At 41.7% G+C, this 21,539-nt stretch overlaps 1 protein-coding gene across 1 annotated transcript; it reads right to left on the bottom strand.

Moving 5' to 3' along the window:
* Positions 1–6,646: 6,646 nt before the first annotated feature.
* Positions 6,647–21,425, bottom strand: smfn (small fragment nuclease). The gene is made up of 7 exons (XM_018700924.2): positions 21,052–21,425; positions 16,283–16,366; positions 16,131–16,208; positions 9,377–9,488; positions 9,164–9,272; positions 8,795–8,848; positions 6,647–7,330 (listed from the first exon to the last, which is right to left on the bottom strand). The coding sequence occupies exons 1-7, from the start codon at positions 21,337–21,339 to the stop codon at positions 7,207–7,209; spliced, it is 849 nt and encodes a 282-aa protein (XP_018556440.1). The 5' UTR covers positions 21,340–21,425; the 3' UTR covers positions 6,647–7,206.
* Between the last annotated feature and the right edge of the window lie 114 nt (positions 21,426–21,539).

Genomic DNA, 21,539 nt, shown 5'->3' with positions numbered 1-21,539 from the left:
AGGCTCTGCCTCCCATTCGACTCTTAGAAACTCTGGGAACCACCAGTAAACCAGCATTCTGGGAGCACAGAGTCCTAGTGGGATTGTAGGGGATCTTTAAGGTAAGATGGTGCCTGACCATTAAGGGTTTTGTAAGTGAGGAGGAGGATTTTGAATTCCTCTCTGGATTTGACTGGGAGCCAATGTAACAAGGCTAACACAGGAGAAATATGGTCTCTTTTCCTAGTTCCTGTCAGTAATCGTGCTGCAGCATGCCTGTGAATATTCTCATTCATCCAGGTCATAGTTATCTCAAGGAAGTTTTAATCGAAAGCAACTGGACTAGTTGTAGTCTAGGAAGACATTTCACTTCTCATCCAAGAGGCTTCATCAGTTCGTGTTCGCATCTGACCAGTCCCAGCCTGGTACCCTGTCCCTCAACGGGCACCTCCTGGCGACCTGCCTGGCTTCTCTGGATGCTCCCGGTAAAAGTCTTCCAAGAGGGTGTCATCCAGAATGAAACTCCTGGGAATCCAGAATCACTCCTCCAGACCATATTCCTCCCAATCCACCAGAAACTGGAAGCCACGACCTTGGCGCCTGACAGTGAAGACAGGATGGTTGTCCACAATGCGGGGGGGGGGGGGGGGGGGGGGGGGATGTCCAATGGGGACAGAGGGGGCTGGAAGACACTGGCTTGATCAAAGAGATGTGAAAGGTGGGGTGAATCCTGAGAGAGGTAGGTAGCTTGAGCTTAACTGTGGATGGGTTGATAATAGATACAATCTCATAAGGACCAATATAGCAGGGAGCTAACTTACAGGACTCTACTTGTAAGGGCAGATCTCAGGACGACAACCATACACGTTGACCAGGCACATATTCAGGCGCTGGTGAGCATTGGCGGTCAGCCAAATGGCGGTTACGAACAGCAGTATGAAGCAGAGCTTGGAGGCATCCACTGGTGCAGATGTGAAACTTGACTTGAGACTAGAAAAAGCTGACTCAGCTTCAGGAGACCAGGAAAAGGGGAATGAAGTAGGTTAGTCTAGTTAGGGGTGCCACCACCTTACTGTAATCCCAAATAAATCAGCGGTAGAAGTTTGCAAAACCCAAAAACTTCTGGAGTTGCTTGCGGGTCTCTGGTTGGGGCCATTCCAACACTGCCTGCACCTTAGTCGGGTCTGGTCGCATCTGGCCCCTCTACACAATGCAACCTAAAAAGCTGACAGACTGGGTGTGAAAATGGCACTTTTCGGCGTCTCTGGAGAGTCTCTGGAGAACTGACCTGACATGGTGGCAATGCTCTGATGGGGTGTGAGAAAAGATCAGAATGTCATCCAGGTAGACAAATACATACATGCACGTCATTGACTAATGCCTAGAAAACAGCGGGGGCATTGGTAAGGCCAAAAGGCATAACCAGATACTCGAAGTGGCCCAGAGGTGTTGCTGTGGCCCAGAGGTGTCTTGAACGCTGTCTTCCATTCATCACCCTCGCATATGCGGACCATTTAGTGAAGATGGTGGCTTGGTGGAGCGGAGCAAAGGCAGAGTTGATGAGGGGAGTGGATACTTTTATTTTTTATTTGTTTATATTCTTTATGGTGATGTGGTTGAGTCCTCTGTAGTCAATACAGGGGCGAAGTGTTCCGTCCTTCTTTTTGACAAAGAAAAACCCCGCTCCCACCGGGGAGGAGGATGGTCGAATAAGGCCGGCAGCTAGAGACTCCTATATGTATTTTTCCATAGCCTCCTTCTCAGGGCGGGAGATGTTATAGAGGTGGCTAGAGGGAAGAGGGGCACCAGGAAGGAGCTCAATCGCACAGTCGTAAGAGCGGTGAGGGGATAAGGAGACTGCACGTACCTTGCAGAAAACCTCCGCCAAGTCATGATACTGTGGTGGTACCTCGGTCAAGTCAGGGGGGTCCAGAGAAGCTTGGGTGAAGGTCTTGGGGCCAGGCAGAGCAGATCTGAGACAGTTGGAATGGCAAAAAGGGCTTCAGCCGGTGATGGTGCCCTTAGAATAGTCTATCTGGGGATTATGTCGGTGTAGCCAGGGCTGGCCAAGTACAAGGGAAACATGAGGTGATTGGATTAGGAACAGTTGGATACTTTCTCTGTGATTGCCCAAACACAGCAAGGTGAGGGGTTGAGTGCGGTGTGTAACACGGGAGAGGAGCCTTCCACCCAGGTTCCTCCAGGGACAAGTTGCTCTGAGCAGCCAGGAGTCGATTAAACTTTGATTCGCGCCGGAGTCCACCATGCCCATAAGTGAAAGAGAAGTCCCCTCCCACAAGAGAGCTGCCTCAAGCTGGGTGCGTGGACGAGGAAAAGAATTAGGGGTAGAAGTGTGGCTCACCATGATCCCCTCCTTGTCCTGGTGAGCCATGCCTTTTGGCCGAGCGGGACAGCGGCAGATGATGTGACCGGGCTTTCCGCAGTACAAGCATAGTCCAGCTTGAAACCTGCGCTGCCTCTCCTCAGGAGTGAGCCGAGCCCAACCCAAATGCATGGGCACCTCCGGCAATGCAGGAGGGGAGGGGTCAGGTGGAGAGCAGGGCATGGCAGGACTGGAGGGGGGCCGCCTCCCAGGACTGAGATGGGACTGGGGAGTGAATGAGGGGGCTGCTACCTGACTAGCTCTCTCCCTACATCTCTTCCTCAAACGGTTATCAAGTCTGGTAGCTAAGAAAATTAAAGCATCTTGGGACGTCATGGACTGTAAGCTCATCCTTAAGACTCTCAGACAAGCCATGAGCGAACACATTCTGCAGAGAGGCCTCATCCCAACCACTCTCCGCCGCCAGCATTCTAAACTCAATAGCATAATCAGCTACCGCGAGCGAGAACCTTGTCGGAACCTTGATGGAGTTAACAGTCTATTGGCAGTTTCTCAACCCATGGGTTGATCAAAAACCTTTCTCATTTCAGTAACAAATTCAGAGTACGAAAAAGAAAAATGTGAGTCTCTCTCCCACAAGGCAGCAGCGCATGATGCGGCTCTGCCAGAGAGGAGGCTCACAATGTAGGCAATCTCCAGAATAAATTGTATCCAGACATTATGGAGTTTCCTGTCGTGGCTGCTTTGACCTTTTTTTTATACATTTGTCAAGTACACAAAATGACTTTTTTTAATGCATTTTACAGTTGGGGTAGGATAGTGAATCAACATGTAATTTAGTCAGGGCTGTGTTAAGGCCAGTACAGAGACAAACACACCTCAAGTAGTTCTGCCACCATGATCAGAGCATCCCACAGGTTCAAACAGTGTATCCCAAAAGCTCAACAGCTTAGCAGCACATCAGGGGTCACGGAGCGGTCATAGAGTTTTCACACCACAGCGTGGGTGCACAGGGCAGGTCAGAACACTGTATATTCATCTCCATATTCTCTCCCTCACTTTGAAGATGGGTTAGCAGAGGCTTTTCGCCTTTCTTTTCATGACCAGCCTTGTCAGATTAATATCTGGGAGGCTGACATTGAGTCTCAAGGCTGTCACATGTTGACACAATGTGACAGCCTTGAGACTAGACATACAGCACTGTGCAAAGGTTTTAGGCACTTCAAATGTTTTTACTCTTATCCTTCATCAGTACCATCAGGGAGGTGTGTCAGTCCCAGATTAAATCTGCAGCAGGACAATGAGTCAAAACACACAGTCAGCATCATACAGAACTGTCCTCAGAGACAAGAGGAACAAGGAGTCCTGCAACAGATGGTCTGACCCCACAGAGTCCTGATCTCAACATCAGTCAGAGTCAGTCTGGGATCACATAAAGAGACAGAAGACACTGAAACAGCCTGAATCCACAGAGGAACTGAGAACTGGAGCTGTTTTAAAGGCAAAGGCGGAGGGGTATATCAGGAAATACTGATCTGATTTATGTTTTTTTCTGTTTGCTGCATTTCACATCAAGAATCAAGAATTCTTTATTGTCATTATGCAGCCCATAACGAAATTTTGTTTGATAGCTTTTGGCATAAGAAAAAGTCAAACAAAGATGCAATACTTTAAAATATATAGACAGAAAAACCAGCTATAGACACACTATACATATGTACATTAAAATAAAAATAAAGTAAGATAAGAATAGAATAAAATAAAATAGAATAAGATCAAATAAACAAAATAAAATGTGCACGTCAACAGGGGTGCGTCAGGGCTGTGTGAAGCACTAATAAGACTGCATCCTCTGTTGATAGGTTCCCCCTGTAGGCAAACTGAAGGCTGTCCAGACCAGCAGGGATGACGTCCTTGATGTGCTTTAGGAGTATCCTCTCTTTAACACTTAAAGTGTTAAAGCGACAGGCCTGTAATCATTGAGGCAGGTGACGGCTGATGTTTTAGGCACAGGTACAATGATGGAGGACTTGAGGCAGACGGGGACCACAGCAAGCTGCAGGGACAGGTTGAAAATGTCCAGAAAAACTCCTGCTAGTTGGTCAGCACATATTTTCAGAGTCCAGCCTGACACCTTATCTGGTCCTGCAGCTCTGCTGGTGTTGATCTTCCTCAGGGTGGAACTCACTTGGTGTAACTGCAGGACGAGAGGCTGATGTTGCTCCTCCCGCTGGGGAACATACACATTCTCTCTGCTGCTCGGTGTGTCAAAGCGTGCAAAGAAGCTGTTCAAGTTGTCAGGCAGAGTGGGATCGTGGCTTGATCTGCTGGTCGCTACGCTTGTGGTCCATTATGGTCCTGATACCTCTCAACATATTTTGTGGGTTGCTGTTATCAAAGTGCTCCTCAATGCACTGTTTGTACCTGTGTTTTGCCAGCTGTATGCCCTTTTTCAGTTCTTTCTGTGCCACTGCCGTCTCTGTGGGTAGGACAGCATCAGTGCAGAACTGTACATAGGACAGGACAGATGACATATATCCCTCGAGATCTGTGCCCTCTTTGAACACAGTCTGTGTGCTCAAAACAGTCCTGTAATGCTAAAGAAGCCTCCTCAGTCCGTGTCTGTATTGTTCTGGTGGTTGAGGTCATGTGGTTAATTGATGAAAAAAAATTAATTGTGAGATTATTTTTGACAGTATCCTCACTTTACCTTTAATGCTTAAACCTTTTGCACAGTACTGTAGTTAGAGAGGTACACACCTTTGTATTAAGTGTCACAATTCACCACACTGCCTAACCCACCGAGGGCATAGAACAATTTCTAAAGCTTTGAGTGTTCCCAGGAACACAGTGGTCTCTTGTGAAATGGAAGAAGTCTGGAACCATCAGAACTCATCCTGAGCCCTTTGGGCAGAACTCCAAACACTATGTCTGGTGTATACCAGGCACTGCTCATCAGCCAGCTAGAACCATTCCCACAGTGAAGCATTTCTAACTTTTCCATCAATTAACAGACATGAATTCTAACTTAAACTCTGAATAAATAAGCCTTTCAAAGGTGGAATAAAATTCCATTGACATGACATTCAACAGTAAGTAAACCAGTGTGTTGCAGCATAGTGCAACAGTGTCTCTTACATTTATTCCTGTTAATACTTTTCATATGTTAAAAATTATCCATGTACAGTGTGAACCATGCATTCTCATCTGTCTACATCTAAAGCACATGTGTCAAACTCAAGGCCCGCGGGCCAGATGTGGCTCGCCACGTCATTTTATGTAACCCGCGAGTGTTTAATTGGTCTTAAAAATCTGTGTTTAAATAGGTCTATGCAGCTTTAAGGCGTGCGTTGACCATAAACTACATTTCCCACAATGCATGGTGATTGTGTTACCCGCAAAGTGATGGCATCCCGCCACTAGATCACAGTGTATCATGTATATACATCATGCAACGAGTGAAATTGAGATTGAAATATCCACAAATGATCCCAAAATGTCCAGAAAGAGAAAGATTGATGCAGATGGAAGGCAGTTTCAAGAAAGATGGGAAGGCGAATTTATTATATACTTAATGTATAGCAGTGTATTTGTTGTTTACAGGTTTATGTGTTTATGCAGACAAATGTTTACTCCTGCAAGGCTGTGTGCAGCCATTTGTTTTTGTAAAATCTGTCGCACATGTTCTTAGCGGCTCACTATTGTTGATTGTATGTTATTCTGACCCCCTCGACTGTGACAAAACAATTTTGAACATAGTTTATGTCATAACTTGTGTTTTAATAATATTTTTCTTTATATACTTGAATAGTTTGGTCGTTGATCAATGGAGCAATGTGGGTTTCTTAACCTGACAAATTAAAAGGATTTATGTTATACTAACAAAGCAACAAGCAAGCACATTTTTTTTACATCTATAATGCATAATATTTGTAACTTGAATAAGTAATAAGTACAGAAAGTTATTTAGCAATATGTTACAGAGTAGTTACCTTTATTTTACATTATATTTGGTTACATTTAGTTACATTTATTCTGTCTTAGTTACATCTGGCCCTTTGAGGGCAATCATTATGCTGATGTGGCCCTAAGTGAAAATGAGTTTGACACCCCTGATCTAAAGCCTGCAATTTTCATCCAACAGGACAATACCCTGTACTGTACTTCCATTCCAAGTTACACACTGCCATCTAGTGCTGCTCCTACAGATTTAATGCAATGTCCCAAACTCTCACCACTGTATACTCCATATATCATGAATGATTTTATAGCAGTCTGTTCTGGTAGTTAGTTAAAAAATATTGTAAGCAATGTACTACATCATTTTGTAATAATGGACTAGAATTTATTTATGTTTTTGATACTTGTTTACAGATGGCAATCACTCTCGTACATAATTTGCAGATTTAATAACAAGAAGACAAAATGGTTTTCAATGTTACTTCACAATGTAAAATGTTTAATATTCCAGCTGTGACATAATCCAGCACTTATTTTCATTGCATTGCACTGTTGGACAGTTGTGTCAATCAACACCACACTCAGAAAATATATTTAGCACACATACTTAAAACAAGTGAAAATTTCAAATCAAACCCCGATTAAAGATGTCTGCAAAACTGCAAACTACCAAAGGTCACATTCAAGTATTACTCATTTCAACCTGGGAGGAAAGAAATTCTTAGAAATAAACTGTTAACACAATCATGCTTCCCTTTGATGAAACCTCTGTGTTTAACTTTTGAACAATACTGGAACAAAGGATCATTGGTCACCTAAATACAAACAAAGTAAAATCAATGAAGACAGTCACTTCAGTCTCCTGGATGATCAAACTGATTACAGCGACACAACACTGAGGGCTGCATACTCTCATGTGCGTGCTAACTTTTGGTGCTGCCTCCATTTTCTACAATCTTACGCTTCTTCTCCTCTGTTGATGATTTGAAGATGTTGGCTCTGTAATACTGCAGCTCTTTAATGCTCTCCCGTATGTCGTCCAAGGCTCTGAAGGAGAAAAACAGAGGTTTAACTCAACTCTATGATGTGTGTTTCCCCTGAACCTTCAAAGTAAGTGCAGACCAAACCTAATTTGGTAGATTGACAAATTAAATAAATTTTAACTTGGATCTTATTCCAGAGAAAACACTGTAAAATTAACTGTAAAATTACCACCCAAACTGTCCCTTGTAAACATCCATCACAGTTTACAGACCCATGTCCTGCCTCAGCTTGGTTCTCCTGTGCTTACTCTAGCTGTGCAGTTTTCCTCACTGTCCGTGTTTTAAGACGTTCCAAAACAATCACACACAGGTGTGTGTGTGTGTGCTCTCCTTTTTTCCACTGGAGGGTGCCATTATCTGCTCTTCTTACGATAATTAGGGGTTTGACTGCAGTAATTGGTATTATTGTACATGTGACACATGGACAATATAATTTACTTTACCAATTTAAATGATTGGTGAACATGCAAGCTAGCTTGAAAATGCATACATAAGAGTAACATTAACTTGACTCAATTCACAAGCTCAACTTTCCGCATTCCCCTAATCTGTTTATCTTTGCAAAAAGTGCAAAGAATGAGCCTCACTCGAGTAACTAGTCAGCAGGAGTGAGGAGGAGGATTATCAAGGATTATCTGTGCCAAGTCTGTATGCTAGTGTTCCAAAGAACATGAAAAGAAGTCTGACCAATGTTGGCAGCGCGTACTGAGGTCAATGAAACCCACATTTATTTATTTGGATCAGATGAAGTCCAGTATGTTTGGTGTGGGCCTGACCAGGACTACCACAATGACTGCATCATGCCAAAAATGAAAAATAGAGGTGGGAGTGTGCTGATATGGAACAGCATGAGTACAAAGGGTGTAGGGGATATGACATTTGTATATCCAAATACTGAATGAAAAGGTGACTCAGAATCTCAAGAAGAATTTGACAATGAAACCTATGACCTGGCCTGAATTGAATCTCACTAATGATGACTTTTGTTGCAGATGGTTCTTAAATACAGATTCTAGTTTAATTAGTCAAACATTTTTGTTTTTTAAATTAAGTGGATTTATTCTTGTGCTTTCACTAAAAACTAATCAATTTGTATTAAATGGACATGATGTATAATTACTTAACATTTTCAGTGATACTGACCAGAGGTTGTTGTTGTATCCTCTAAGTGCATGTAAACACACTGTCTGACAAGTCTGACCTGTTTTACAGAGCCTAACGACTTAATGAATTTCTGAGGTTTTACAAGAAGAATGCCCAATTTTTTGCACAATTTTCCACAACTACGTTTAGTGAAAAGAGGTGAATACAACAGCCAACACACATTTAAAGAATTAAGCTTACCTCCAAATATGCAGCATTACTTTTTATTTCATGAACTTGAAAAATAAAGTAATTCGCCCAGCGGTGGTCAGACTTCCGCACACAAATGCACAACTGCACAATTTTTTTTTTTATTATTATTTACCTGTGGCTGGCTGTCTTGTGAGGTACCATCTTGTACTCCTCTGGAAACCACCGTCTGAAAGTGTGTACAGGACAAAAAACAAACAAGTTAATTTGTTAGTTAGTTCCTTTTGCATTAAACTTGTCATGCACACATCTCAAGCTGAGAATGCCAAACTAGTTTTGATTTTGTGGTTGTAAGTACAGAGACTCTAATCACTGAGTTACAAAACCTACTCAGCAATGCAATATTAAAACTGAGCCTTTAACATGCAAACTGAGGGATGTCAGAGAATTGTTGGATCTTGAATAAATAAGGCTTTAATGAAGAGAGCAAGAAAGTACCCATTAGGCATACTGAATAGATTAGCTTTAGCACACAAACACTGGCCTGCAAAGCTCCTTGATGGTGCTGACATCAATGATTCTGTAATGAAGGTGATACATAAACTGCTGCATGTGCTTGTCCAGGAACCTCTTGTCTGCATGCACAGAGTTACCTGCAAGAAGAGAAATCATAAAACCTGAGTCAAATCAGATCAATCAATCAATCAATCAATCAATGATATCACAGCTCTGCTGCAGGTGCTTAAAAGTAACTCACCAGCAAGAGGACACTGTCCAGGCGGGGTGTGCTGTCTGACAAAGGACAGGAACTCATACTCTGCTTGTTCCAGGGTGATTTTACTGTCCCGTACAGCCTGGGTCAGTCCTGACTGAGATGCAATCACATTGACTATGTAGATCACAAGCCACGTAAACAGACACCGTCTCTTACACACTTCAATTAGTGAAACAAAACATAACAGATGAGGTGACGAATATAACAATGGGTGACACAGGTAGGTTGTACTGTTAGTTTGCTAATGTTTGAGGTTTTGACAACATTCTCTCCTGCCAGGCTGCTGACACTGTTACCCGATTTTAACTTGTCATAACATCAATAGTTTGTGCTTTAGCTGTGCACTTTCTGGTGACGATCCTGCAGCAGGCAGAACTTCTTGGAGCTGACAGTCTCACAGCAGTCAACAGACATGAGTCACTCTGCCCTGCCTTGCGTTGTCTGGTGTCACTCTGCCTTCTGTTTTCATAAAATCTCTAAGGCAAAACTAAAATCAGTTATTTTGTGGTTCAGTCATTTTAAGACAAGATCTTGTTTTTAAGTGTCACATGTATAGACAGATGCAATTCGCTTAAGGTCACACAATTATAATTTTGTGTCTTATTATCTGCATTTATGTAAAAATTTGTCTTAAAATAAGGTCAGATCTTCATCCAAGTTGCAATAATTAACAAACACAATCTATTTAACTAATCACGCACAAATCACTCTATTGTTCATGTCCATTGTGAACACACCATTCAAACAGTGACAGTGTAGGTTGGAAAAAGTATGTGAACCACTCATCTAATGATATCAAAAAAATGTTTGTGAAAATAACTGAAGAAGCCTTTCAGATTAGGGCTGAACAAGTTATCTTAATTGATCTGCAATTTGAACTAATGCGATTTGAAAACCACAAAGACTGCGATTATTTTTAGAGTCAGAATCAGTGGACACATTGTTATACTTTTTTTAGCTGCTTCACAGTTCACACACAGTTATCTCAAGGAAATTTAAATCGAACGCAACTGGACTTAGTTGTAGTCTAGGAAGACGTTTCACCTCTCATCCAAGAGGCTTCTTCAGTTCCTGCATGCATCTGACCAGGCTGGGACTGGTCCAACTAAAGTTTGGTGTGGAGACCCAGGTATTTAACCTCTGTGAGGGCTTTCACAAGATGTGGACCTTGTTGTCCTCAATTTGAGGACACACAGTTGTCCTCAATTTTCATAGTTGTCCTCAAGGTCCACATCTTGGACAGAGAGGACAGATGGTTTGAAAGAGGAGTGAAAGAAGCCATCTATGTAAAATTAGAGAAACCATCCCTCAACAGAGGAGGTCTGAGACACCACCTATCTCCAATTTACAATGCCGCCCTTTCATCCCTTCCCAGGAGACTCAATGATTTGGCCTCTAAGAAAAACAACCTTTCACAAAGGGCCTCATGTGACTCTAACGACTGTCGTTATAACACAATGGGACACTAACAAAGTCGAAACTAACTTTTCTACCAATGACTGTCACCCTAACGACTGTCGTTGGCACATGGAGCACAAAGGATCCATGACATCATCGGCCTTGTGAAAGCCCTCACAGAGGTTAAATACCTGGGTCTCCACACCAAACTTTAGTTGGACCAGTCCCAGCCTGGTCAGATGCATGCAGGAACTGAAGAAGCCTCTTGGATGAGAGGTGAAACATCTTCCTAGACTACAACTAAGTCCAGTTGTGTTCGATTTAAATTTCCTTGAGATAACTATGACCTGGATGAATGAGAATATTCACAGGCTTGTTCACACACAGATCACTGCAGGAGCAACAGAGTGACAGGCTGTAAACTTTACAACCAGATCTTGTCTCAAAATGACCAAACAGCAAAAGAGTGGAGTTAGATACTTGTCTACATACATGTCAAGTTACTGCAAAGAAGCCAAGGGAACGTAGTGCTAATGTTTGTTCTGTGACAACTGCCCTATGGTTCATTATGTGTATGTTCTATACCATTTATTGTTAGAATAAATACATTTTGATTTGTATATATTCATTCTCATTCTTGGATTAGTACATAGAGCAGTTAATTTTCAATGATCTCTTAAATGGTAACGCTCAATCACATATTTTACATGTATAAAGTGAATCCTGAACTGAAGTTAGAATTTCAGAATTATACTGCAAATCAAATCGGAGTATCTGTCAGAAATATCGCAGTTAGATTTTTTCCCAACATTGTTCAGCCCCATTTCAGATGAGAGGTGAAATGTCTTCAAGAACCTTAAGCAAGATCAGTTGCCTTCATATAGCACTTGGAAAGACATCAACAAAAGCTAATTAGTTAGGAAACCAGTCAGTGAAACCAGATTGATGGTTTGGGTTGAGTTTAGAAGATTTATAATCAAGAATTGTTGATGTGTGTAAAGCTGAAATGAGTCATTTCAGAGAGTTTAGATATTCATCAGTCCACAGTCAGACAAACTCACTATAGATGGAGATGATTTAGTTCTATGGCTACTCTATATTCAGCTAAAATGACTCCAAAGGCAGAAAGCAGAGAGATCAGTGAGTTTAAAAAGAAGGCGCTGGTTAACATCTCTGTTCATCAGTCCACTATACAACCTACACTACACTACAACCAAAATCTCATACCCCGACATAAGTCAACTCATATCCCAATAATGTTATATATTACGATATAGTACATTTTCTTGAAATTCAATGAATTAATAATTTAGATATAATAACCATATGGAGAAGATAGAAGTTGCAATGGCTGCTCTTATCTCTTTCTATCTTCAAGTCTTTGTTATATGGTGTACCATGGGCAAAAGCTTGTTCTAACGTTTGACTCAGGGGTTTATTTTGAGCACCTGATGGTTCTTTTGTGCCTCTCATCCACAAACTCTCTCTTTACCCTTTGACATGATTCTTGCGTAGGTGGTAGAAGAGGTTAGTGAAGTTTGAGTCTAGGGACAGGTGTGGGGCAAAATTCACAAAGTGCAGTTGTCTGGTCTGTCAGACTTATTGTAAACAAACCACGTCCATGCTGATTATCGGCCGGGCCGATGTTCGGCATTTTGACGCATATCAGCATCGGCCTTTTTAATCTGACGGCCGTTAAGAGATCAATTTAAGACTGAGTTATTTTGGCTCTGATGCAGCCGCGCCTCTCTGTCTGCAGTCACTACTCTGTCTCCAGCATTCTCCCACCCACAGCACCATCTGGCACGGGTAACAGCCAATCAGCAGTGAAAGCTGTGCATGTACAGTGCTCACACACACGGCAGAGAGGAGAAAAAGTTTTGCTGGGTGGAGAAGCTCCGAACAAAGAGATGCTGCTGAGCCTGGGAACTCTCTGCACTTTTTGTTTTTGTTTGAACTTAAAACAAAGATAAGTGAAAGATAAAATAACATTTCAGTTATATTGAAATTTTGGAAAACTTTATTTACTTTATTTAACTTCAGGGAGCTATTTATTTGTTTAAGTTTTCATTTAACTTTATAAGACATGCTGCTGAGCCTGGGAGCTCCCTGCACTTTTTGTTAGAATTTTAAAACAAAGATGTCTATTGTCTAAGATAAAAAAAAGCTTTAACATGTTGCAAATCTGAAAAGCTGTTTAATAAACATATGCTTAAAGGCATTTAAACGAAGTGTTGGAGTTTGTATTATCCAAAATTATGATGCCAATATTTTCACTTTTACTGCAAATGAATATCGGCTTCAAATATCGGTTATCGGCCTCTTTGAACACTAATAATCAGTATCGGTATCAGCTCTGAAAAAACCATATCGGTCTATCTCTACTACAGAGGTAGGCCTTCATCTAGGAATAAGCTACTCGATTTGTCTCGGCAGGTCCTTCTCCTGTTCAGAGCAACCTAGTTCTGTCTCACCTTCACTCGCCATGCCGGTCTTCACATTTCATTGTCTAGTAATATGGATAAATCTTTCCCCCATTTTGTAACATTGAGAAATATTGTCACATCAGTGTTGGTATGTCTGTACAATTTAGACATGTTTTTATTTGTTGTGTTGTGAGCTTAAGCTATTTCTTCTGGTAGTACAAATGGTTGAAGATTGCTGGGTTTCATTTTGACCTGATGTGAAATGACTGATTTGTAGGGCTGCCCCCTTACAGTCGATAATTAAATGCATCAGTCAGGAAGACCTTGATTCGACTCAAAACGTCAGTCAACAAATTGTTACACGTTTTTGAGCGGTCTCACAGTTCACACACACAGACCACTACAGGATCAACAGTGCAGGCATGCTGTTGACCTTAAAACCAAGTCCTCTCTCAAAATGACCACGAAACTAAGTGTGATGGAAACGGAGGGCAGAGCGACTGGGTTACAGAGAAAAATAAACAAACTATGGTTATATGGGAATCTATACCCACCAAATATTTATATTTCATGTAACACAAACATATGGAGGTTAAACCACCCAAAGGAGGGAAACAATTTGCAGTCTGGATGGATAGACAAGAACTGTCATAGAAAATGACTGTTACACTGCTCTTTGTTGTAAAAGCCAGTTTCCCATCAGTTGTCACAGGCAGAATACTTTGTTTGACAGCACTGACAGGGGTGTGAACAAAAGTGCAAAATGATTGAAATTAGGGCTATAATATGCAATAATATGATATCAATATTGCGATAGAACCTCTCCTCAATAGACATACAAACCCAATTCCAAAAAAGTTGGGACTCTGTGTAAAATGTAAATAAAAACAGAATGCAATGGTTTGCAAATTCTCATAAGCCCATATTTTAGAATAGAACATAAACAACATATCAGATGTTGAAACTGAGACATTTTGCCATTTCATGGAAAATATTAGCTCATTTTGAATTTGATGGCAGCAACACATCTCAAAAAAGTTGGTACAGGGCGATGTTTACCATTGAGTGGTATCCCCTCTTTTAACAACTGTCTGTAAATGTCTGGGAAGTGAGGAGACCAGTTGCTGGAGTTTTAGGAGAGGAATGTTGTCCCATTCTTGTCTGGTGCAGGATTCTAGGTGCTCAACAGTCCTGGGCCTTCGTTGCAGGATTTGCCAAATGTTTTCTATTGGTGAAAGGTCTGGACTGCAGGCAGGCCAGTTCAGCACCCGGACTCTTCTCCTGCGAAGCCATGATGTTATGATGGATGCAGTATGTGGTTTAGCATTGTCTTGCTGAAATATGTAAGGCCTTCCCTGAGAGAGACGTGGTCTAGATGGTAGCATGTTCACATATGGCTTCTTCTTTGCATGATAGAGCCGTAAGCTGAATTTGTGGATTGCACAATGAACTATGTTGACAGACACTGATTTCTGTAAGTGTCCCTGAGCCCATGCAGTGATTTTCACTAAAGAATCATGCCTGTTTTTAATGCAGTGCCACCTGAGGGCCCGAAGATCACCAGCATCCAGTTTTGACCTTCGGCCTTGTCCCTTACGCAGAGATTCCTTCTGATTCTCTGAATCTTTTGATGATATTATACGCTGTAGATGGCAGGATCTTCAAAGTCTGCACAACTTTACATTAAGGAACATTTTTCTGATATTGTTCCACAATTTTTAAATGCAGTTCGTCGCAGATTGGTGAACCTCTGTCCATCTTTACATCTGAGAGGCTCTGCCTCTCTGAAATGCTCCTTTTATACCCAGTCATGTTACTGACCTGTTGCCAATTAAAGAATTAGTTGTCAAATGCTCTTCTAGTTGTTTTTGATTTATGCCAATTACTTTTTCAGGCTTTTCTTGCCCCTATTCCAAATTTTTTGTTGCTGCCATCAAATTCAAAATGAGCTAATAGTTTCCATGTAATGGCAAAATGTCTTATTTTCAGCATCTGATATGTTGTGTATGCTCTATTGCAAATAAAATATGAGTTTATGAGATTTGATAATAATGATACATCAACTTTCTATAGTGCTTTTCAAGACACTCAAAGACAAAAAGAGAAACAGTAAAAAGAAATAAGTAAATTACATAAAGTGACTGTTTGCAAGATTGAACAGGTGGGTCTTGATTAGTGATTTGAAGGTCTGTAATGAGTCTGAGTTCCTGATGTTGTGGAAGGGAATTCCAGAGGGTAAGGGCAGCAGCAGTGAAGGCTCGGTCCCCCCAGGGTTCAGTGCTCAGTTCTGGTGATGGGGGTCAGGAGGTTGGAAGCAGCAGATCAGAGATGGCGGGAGCGGGAATGACGGTGGAGGAGGTCAGTGAGATAAGAGCGGGCAAGGTTATTGAGGGCTTTGTAGGTGATGAGAAGGAGTTTGTACTGGATACGGTATTGTACAGGAAGCCAGTGGAGCGGTTGGAAGACGGAGGTAATGTGGTCTCTAGAGCGAGTACGGGTGAGTAACCGGGCAGCTGAATTTTGTGTGTATTGCAGTTTTTGGAGGTCAGTAGGCAGTGACAGCCTGTCACTCTGTTGCTCCTGCAGTTGTGTGTGTGAGAACAACTAAAAGTGTAACAACTCATCCACTGACATTCTGTGAGTTGAATCAGGGTCTTACCAACTGATGGTCAACATTTAAGGGGCAGCCCTAAAATTGACCTTATGGTATCTTCACATCTCACTCAGGAGTAAAAAGGAAGATAAGTTTGACAGAAATAGTGATATGATTTATATTGAGATCTACATTGATATTGACCAATATCATATATCCCATATCGCCCAGTCCTAGTTGAAATATATAACTCATAAACAGCTGTGTAAAAATCATTTTCTGTCCTATGAGATCTTCCATCTTTCATTCATGCCCTTACCTTTCCATGATGCTCTTTACACCACTCTGACATCCCGTCCAGCAACTCATCTGGCTGGTTAATTATCAAGTTGGGCCCCTGCCAACCGAGAACATATTAATTAATAAGACAGAAGACAAGAGGCAATCCAATAGTGTTCAAGTTTGTATTACCTCAGCCAAAACGTTCAGGTCAGAGTCTGTGATAATGCATGCCATTTCAATGATCTGGTCCTTCTCAATGTCAAGGCCTGTCATCTAAAAAAACAAAAAACAAAAACACAGACTTAGTTCTCCAACATATACCTGCATCTACCATTTTTGCACGCAGGCAGCATATATCATCCAGTAACCATCTCAGATGTCATCAGTAACTACAAATGGCAGATTCCTTGCGGGTGCCGTTCCTACCCGAGCAGTCTACCTGAACGTGTTTATGTTTTATCTTGAGTTTTTCAATTGTTCTTAATTGTTTTTAAGTCCTGCATGTGTGGGTCTATGTCAGAGCTCCTGTATGTGGACCACAGGGTCATTTGCACAATTTCTTGCACTTATGTGGGACAGCACTTTTCCTGTGCCTCCTCTGATCACCAGCATCCAGTTTTGACCTTCGGCCTTGTCCCTTACGCAGAGATTCCTTCTGATTCTCTGAATCTTTTGATGATATTATACGCTGTAGATGGCAGGATCTTCAAAGTCTGTGCAACTTTACATTAAGGAACATTTTTCTGATATTGTTCCACAATTTTTAAATGCATGGACACTTTGGACACTTTGGCGGCACCGGGAGCTGAGTTTCTCTCAGCCGCAAACTATTTTTGTCTTTAAGGACTTCAATGCAAGGTGATGTACCAACAAGTATAGTATCGAAAAGTATGTCGCAGCTGTACATTCCACGTGGCTTGGTCTCGTCAGAAAAGGGGAAGGAGAATAGGGATCTATGCAGAAGATTGAAGGCCCTCAGCCGGCTTTCTTCACTGCCAACAGTACTGCTTTCCAACGCCCAGTCTATCAAAAATAAGGTAGATGAGTTGGAAGTGTGGGCCAAATTCAAACCAGAAATAAAGGAGACCTGCCTCCTCGCTTTTACTGAAACATGGCTCTGCAAAATGGACTGGGACAAGGATCTGACTATAAATGTGTTTGTCAGCCCATCAGCTGCATCAGTCTCCGGAGATCAGTGGAAAGAGCCAAGGAGGGGGAGGTACTGTAACACTGTTGTGGTGTGGGACAGGATATGTACCCCCGACATTGAACTGTTGACAATCTCACTCCACCCTTACTATTAACCCTGTGAATTTCAGCAACTGTGCAGAGTGCATCCGTCACTGCACAGCTGATCGCGGATGTAACACACAGACTCACGTCCATCTGCCCGTATGCCCCTAAATTTATTCTTGGGGACTTCAACCACTGCAATTTAAACAAGACCCTAAGGACCTATGAACAATATGCCTCTTGTGCTACGACATGGAATAACACAATAGACTTGTGCTATGGTTCAGTAAGTGGTGCTTATAAGTCCTTACCCATGGCTTCCCCTGGCACATCATATCACAGCAGTGTTTGTCTGATGCCCACTTACACACCCTCCTTCAAACGCCTTGAGTGTCAGAAGAAGAAAGTTTCAACAGAGGACAGTATCTCCTCCTTTCAGACATGTTTTGAATGCATTGATTGGCAATGTTTTATGATGCCTGTGAGGAAACTGACGCACTCCCAGAAATTATCTTGTCCTACACATCATTTTGTGTCAACTCAGTTATCCCAACAAAAAAGGTTATTATTTTCCCTAACAACAAACCATGGGTAACTAAAGAGCTCTAATCAGTTATAAACAAAAAGGGTATTTTACACTGGTAATCCTTTTGAGAGAGAAAGGTTGCCTCCAGAGAAGTGAAGACAGAAATCAACAAGGGAGAAAAAAAAATAGAAACTCAAGACAGTGGAGGTAACCTCAAACAAGCCTGGAAGGGAATTAAATCAATGTCCTCCATCAACCAATACGCAAATGAAACCGGGTAAAATATCAACATTAATGGTGTGGAGGATGCCAACTTGCCAAATAGTTTTTATTCCTTTTTCTCTTGCTTTGAAAGGTCTGATTGTACTCCAAATGTTTACAGATTGAGGGACTCTCTTGTACCTCAGACAGATATCATCATACCTCAGGAATGAATCGCAACCTTATTTATGAAAACCAACATAAGGAAGGCTGCAGGCCCTGATGCCATCTGTGGGCACACCTTACTACTGTGCCAACTAGCTCAATGAGGTTTACACAAAACTCTTTCAGATGTGCACTGACCGTCGCCATTTTCCCTCAACCTGGATAACTTCCACTATAATCCATAATCCCTGTAGAGTCTGATCTGTGATGACAAGTCTCCTGCTGCTCCTACAACTCCACTCAACACATGCTGCTATAATTAGAAATTACTTATACTGCTATTAGTTTTATTGCTATGTTAGCAGTTAATACTTTAATTATCGCTACTATCATTACTATTACTGTATTATTGATATCACCTTACATTTTTACATGGAACCTGTGTTCTTCTCTGGCTATTCTCACTGTCGCCTAGTGCTGCTCATGGTGGGAATTGTTGGGTCTCTCTCTGTAAATACCTATTTTAAAGAGTACGGTCTAGACCTGCTCTATATGAAAAGTGCCTTGAGATGACTTTTGTTGTGATTTGGCGCTATATGAATAAAACTGAATTGAATTAAACTCTTAATCTTCGATAGAGCATATAAGCACTTGGCATCTCCCCTGCTTTTTATTTTAATACACTGATAACTGGTGAAATTTTCAGATGACACAGCACTTCTTTCTCTTCTCCAGAGCCCAGAGACAGATTGAATGTATTTAAAATGAGGAACTAAAAATCAACTTCAGGAACAATAATGATAACCACAAAGCAAGCAACGCAAGTGGCAGAGAAGTCAAAATTGTGGATATTTATAAGTATCTGGGAACTGTGTTTGACTCAAACCTGAAGTCTGATGTGAACACAGAGATGATTGTCAAGCATGGACAACAGAGAGTGCACCTGCTGCAGAAGCTCCACTCTTTTAGAGTTTGTAATGCTATTTTAACCATTTTTATCAGTCTTTTTTGAAAGTCTCTTAACCTTTTCTTTTACTTGTTGCTTTGGAGGGCTTGGAGTATTGTTCAAGTCTGCTCCAAGATCACTGGAGAACAGCAGAGAGACTTGTGCGGTTTCTGGGAAAAATGCGTTGCCCAGAAAACAAAATTATCAGACAATCTGATTATCCATTATCCGTTTTTTCATTTTGGTTCTGGAAACAAATATTGAAGAAAAAAAAAACATTATTTTATTTTTTTAGTTTTGGTTTTATTTTGGAAAACAAATGAACGAATGATACATGGATTCACCACAGCAGATGTCCATAGGTTTTAAGAAGCAACATTAGGCTGCAACAGCCTGCCACTTCTTATAGAATTACCAGCAGAATAAAGCAGCAGGAAAGGCAGAGAGGTATAAACAACATAAACTCCAACAAAACACTCACACAATACTGGGAAACACAGTAGTTATTGATGCTCTCCTCTGTAGAGTAAATTACAATGATCAGTCATTTGTTGCACACACCTGTTTGAACGTCACTGTGAGTGTTGTCATCTACAATCTGCTCTAAATCCAACTTCTCTGCTGGTTAATTCTTAATGTAAAATATAACCAGTCCACTCAGCCTCTCTGGTCACTGTGCACCTAGTGCACCAAGTTTTCAAAAACTGACCTGAATGAGCTCTGCACTTCACAACAGCGTTTATCAACAAGAGCAGAAAGGTAATGCACATCTCACTGACAGCAGGAGCAAAAAAAGTCATAGTTGAGGGATCCGGTATTTTAGCACTGCTAACAGCATGTGACCTTTTCTTAATCAATGCCAAGGTAATGCAAATCTTAACCATGGCTGCATAGTGACACCATCCTTATTTTATTGCATTGTGAGACCCATCTGAGGTGTGAATGCACCCCTAGACTGTGAGCTGAGAGCTGCTGTTCTGTGCTCACAGAGCTCTGTCCTCCAGCAGCCACAGTCCATGATGCTGCAGATTCACTAGCAGCTCCTTCTCTGCTGCAGCTGCTGGTTTGGCTTTTTTTCATTTGTTGCATTTTCAGAGGGTTAATCTTAACTTCACTCTATGACTTTTGTTTTTACTCTTTCAACTTAATATGTGACAAAGTAAAACACTTGTGCTAAAGTGCAATCACTGATTATTGTACTATAAAAAGTACAGTACACAAAAAACTACTCTGTTACAGTAATGACAATAAATCTAAGCTCTTATTTCCACTCCTATTTTAAAATGTTTAACTCGTCCATGAGATGTTACTCTCAGCTGGATTGTTAACATCTTTTCAAATAATATCCTATGAATTGAAATATTGTACAAATGTGAGACTTTTTTCAAGCAGATGTCACACATTTCAAAACAGCATTTTGCAGCGATACAGTTTCTGGGTGAATCCACCAAGCATCGTTGTCGCCACAAACCACAGTAAACAAGAGCAACCAGCGTTTCTCAGAAAGCAAAGCTTGAATTCAGAATGGCAGAACGTCCTGGTTGTCATTTCAAGCCGTACACATGGCATAATTATGATACGTTTTTAGCCTAACCGTCGTTGTGCCTTCTAAAGTTAGTTACATTGCAGATTTTGTCCTCCATATTAGCCATAACTTACCGACATTTACTGTCCCCGCGCATTTACACACAGTAAGTTACACATAAGACAGTATAGACCCAGAATAGCACATTTTACGGGTTAAGATCCGCTTCATTTCATCTACCTCTGGTTAGCTTGGTTTAACGTAAGCTAACGTTGGCAAATACAGTAGCGTCAAGTTAACCACACAGCGACAAGCCGGGTTTTGACATTGTAACGGACTTTGGTTTTAGCCCCATGACTTACTTCCAAGTCCACCCAAACCATTCTCTGGGACATCGCGGAGGACGACATGCTGATTCTTCTGGACACCTGAACGTCAAAACCGGAGCCGAATGTGGGAGTAAGGCCGGGGCCTGTCCGCGGTGCGGTAAAGGGGTTTATTATACGACTAGGCTGTACGTTTTTCTGAAAAACACCGATGCAGTTTGAGTGATGTGCTGCCTTTGTGGACCGGAGGACGAGTTGTCTCTTCCTGCAGAGAAAGTCCGAGAAAGCGAGGGCCCATGCTGAGGTCCGCAAACACACCGGCATCGTGAGCCGACTTTTGATATGAACTGTCGTAAAAACAACTTCCCTATCCCATCAACATTAATGCCTGTAATGGCTAAAAACACAACAATCCACGCGAGGTCCTCACCCAACCGCTATTTTGAAACTAACTTTTATACTATCACATACAAACGTCGGTGGACACCAGGTAAATACTAGAGAAATGAAGTACACAGACAGAT

Source organism: Lates calcarifer, unplaced genomic scaffold (assembly GCF_001640805.2).
Source record: "Lates calcarifer isolate ASB-BC8 unplaced genomic scaffold, TLL_Latcal_v3 _unitig_4509_quiver_412, whole genome shotgun sequence".
NCBI classification, from domain to species: Eukaryota; Metazoa; Chordata; class Actinopteri; family Centropomidae; genus Lates; species Lates calcarifer.
Note: the sequence above shows the minus strand (reverse complement) of the source record. Positions and strands in the feature narration are given on the sequence as shown.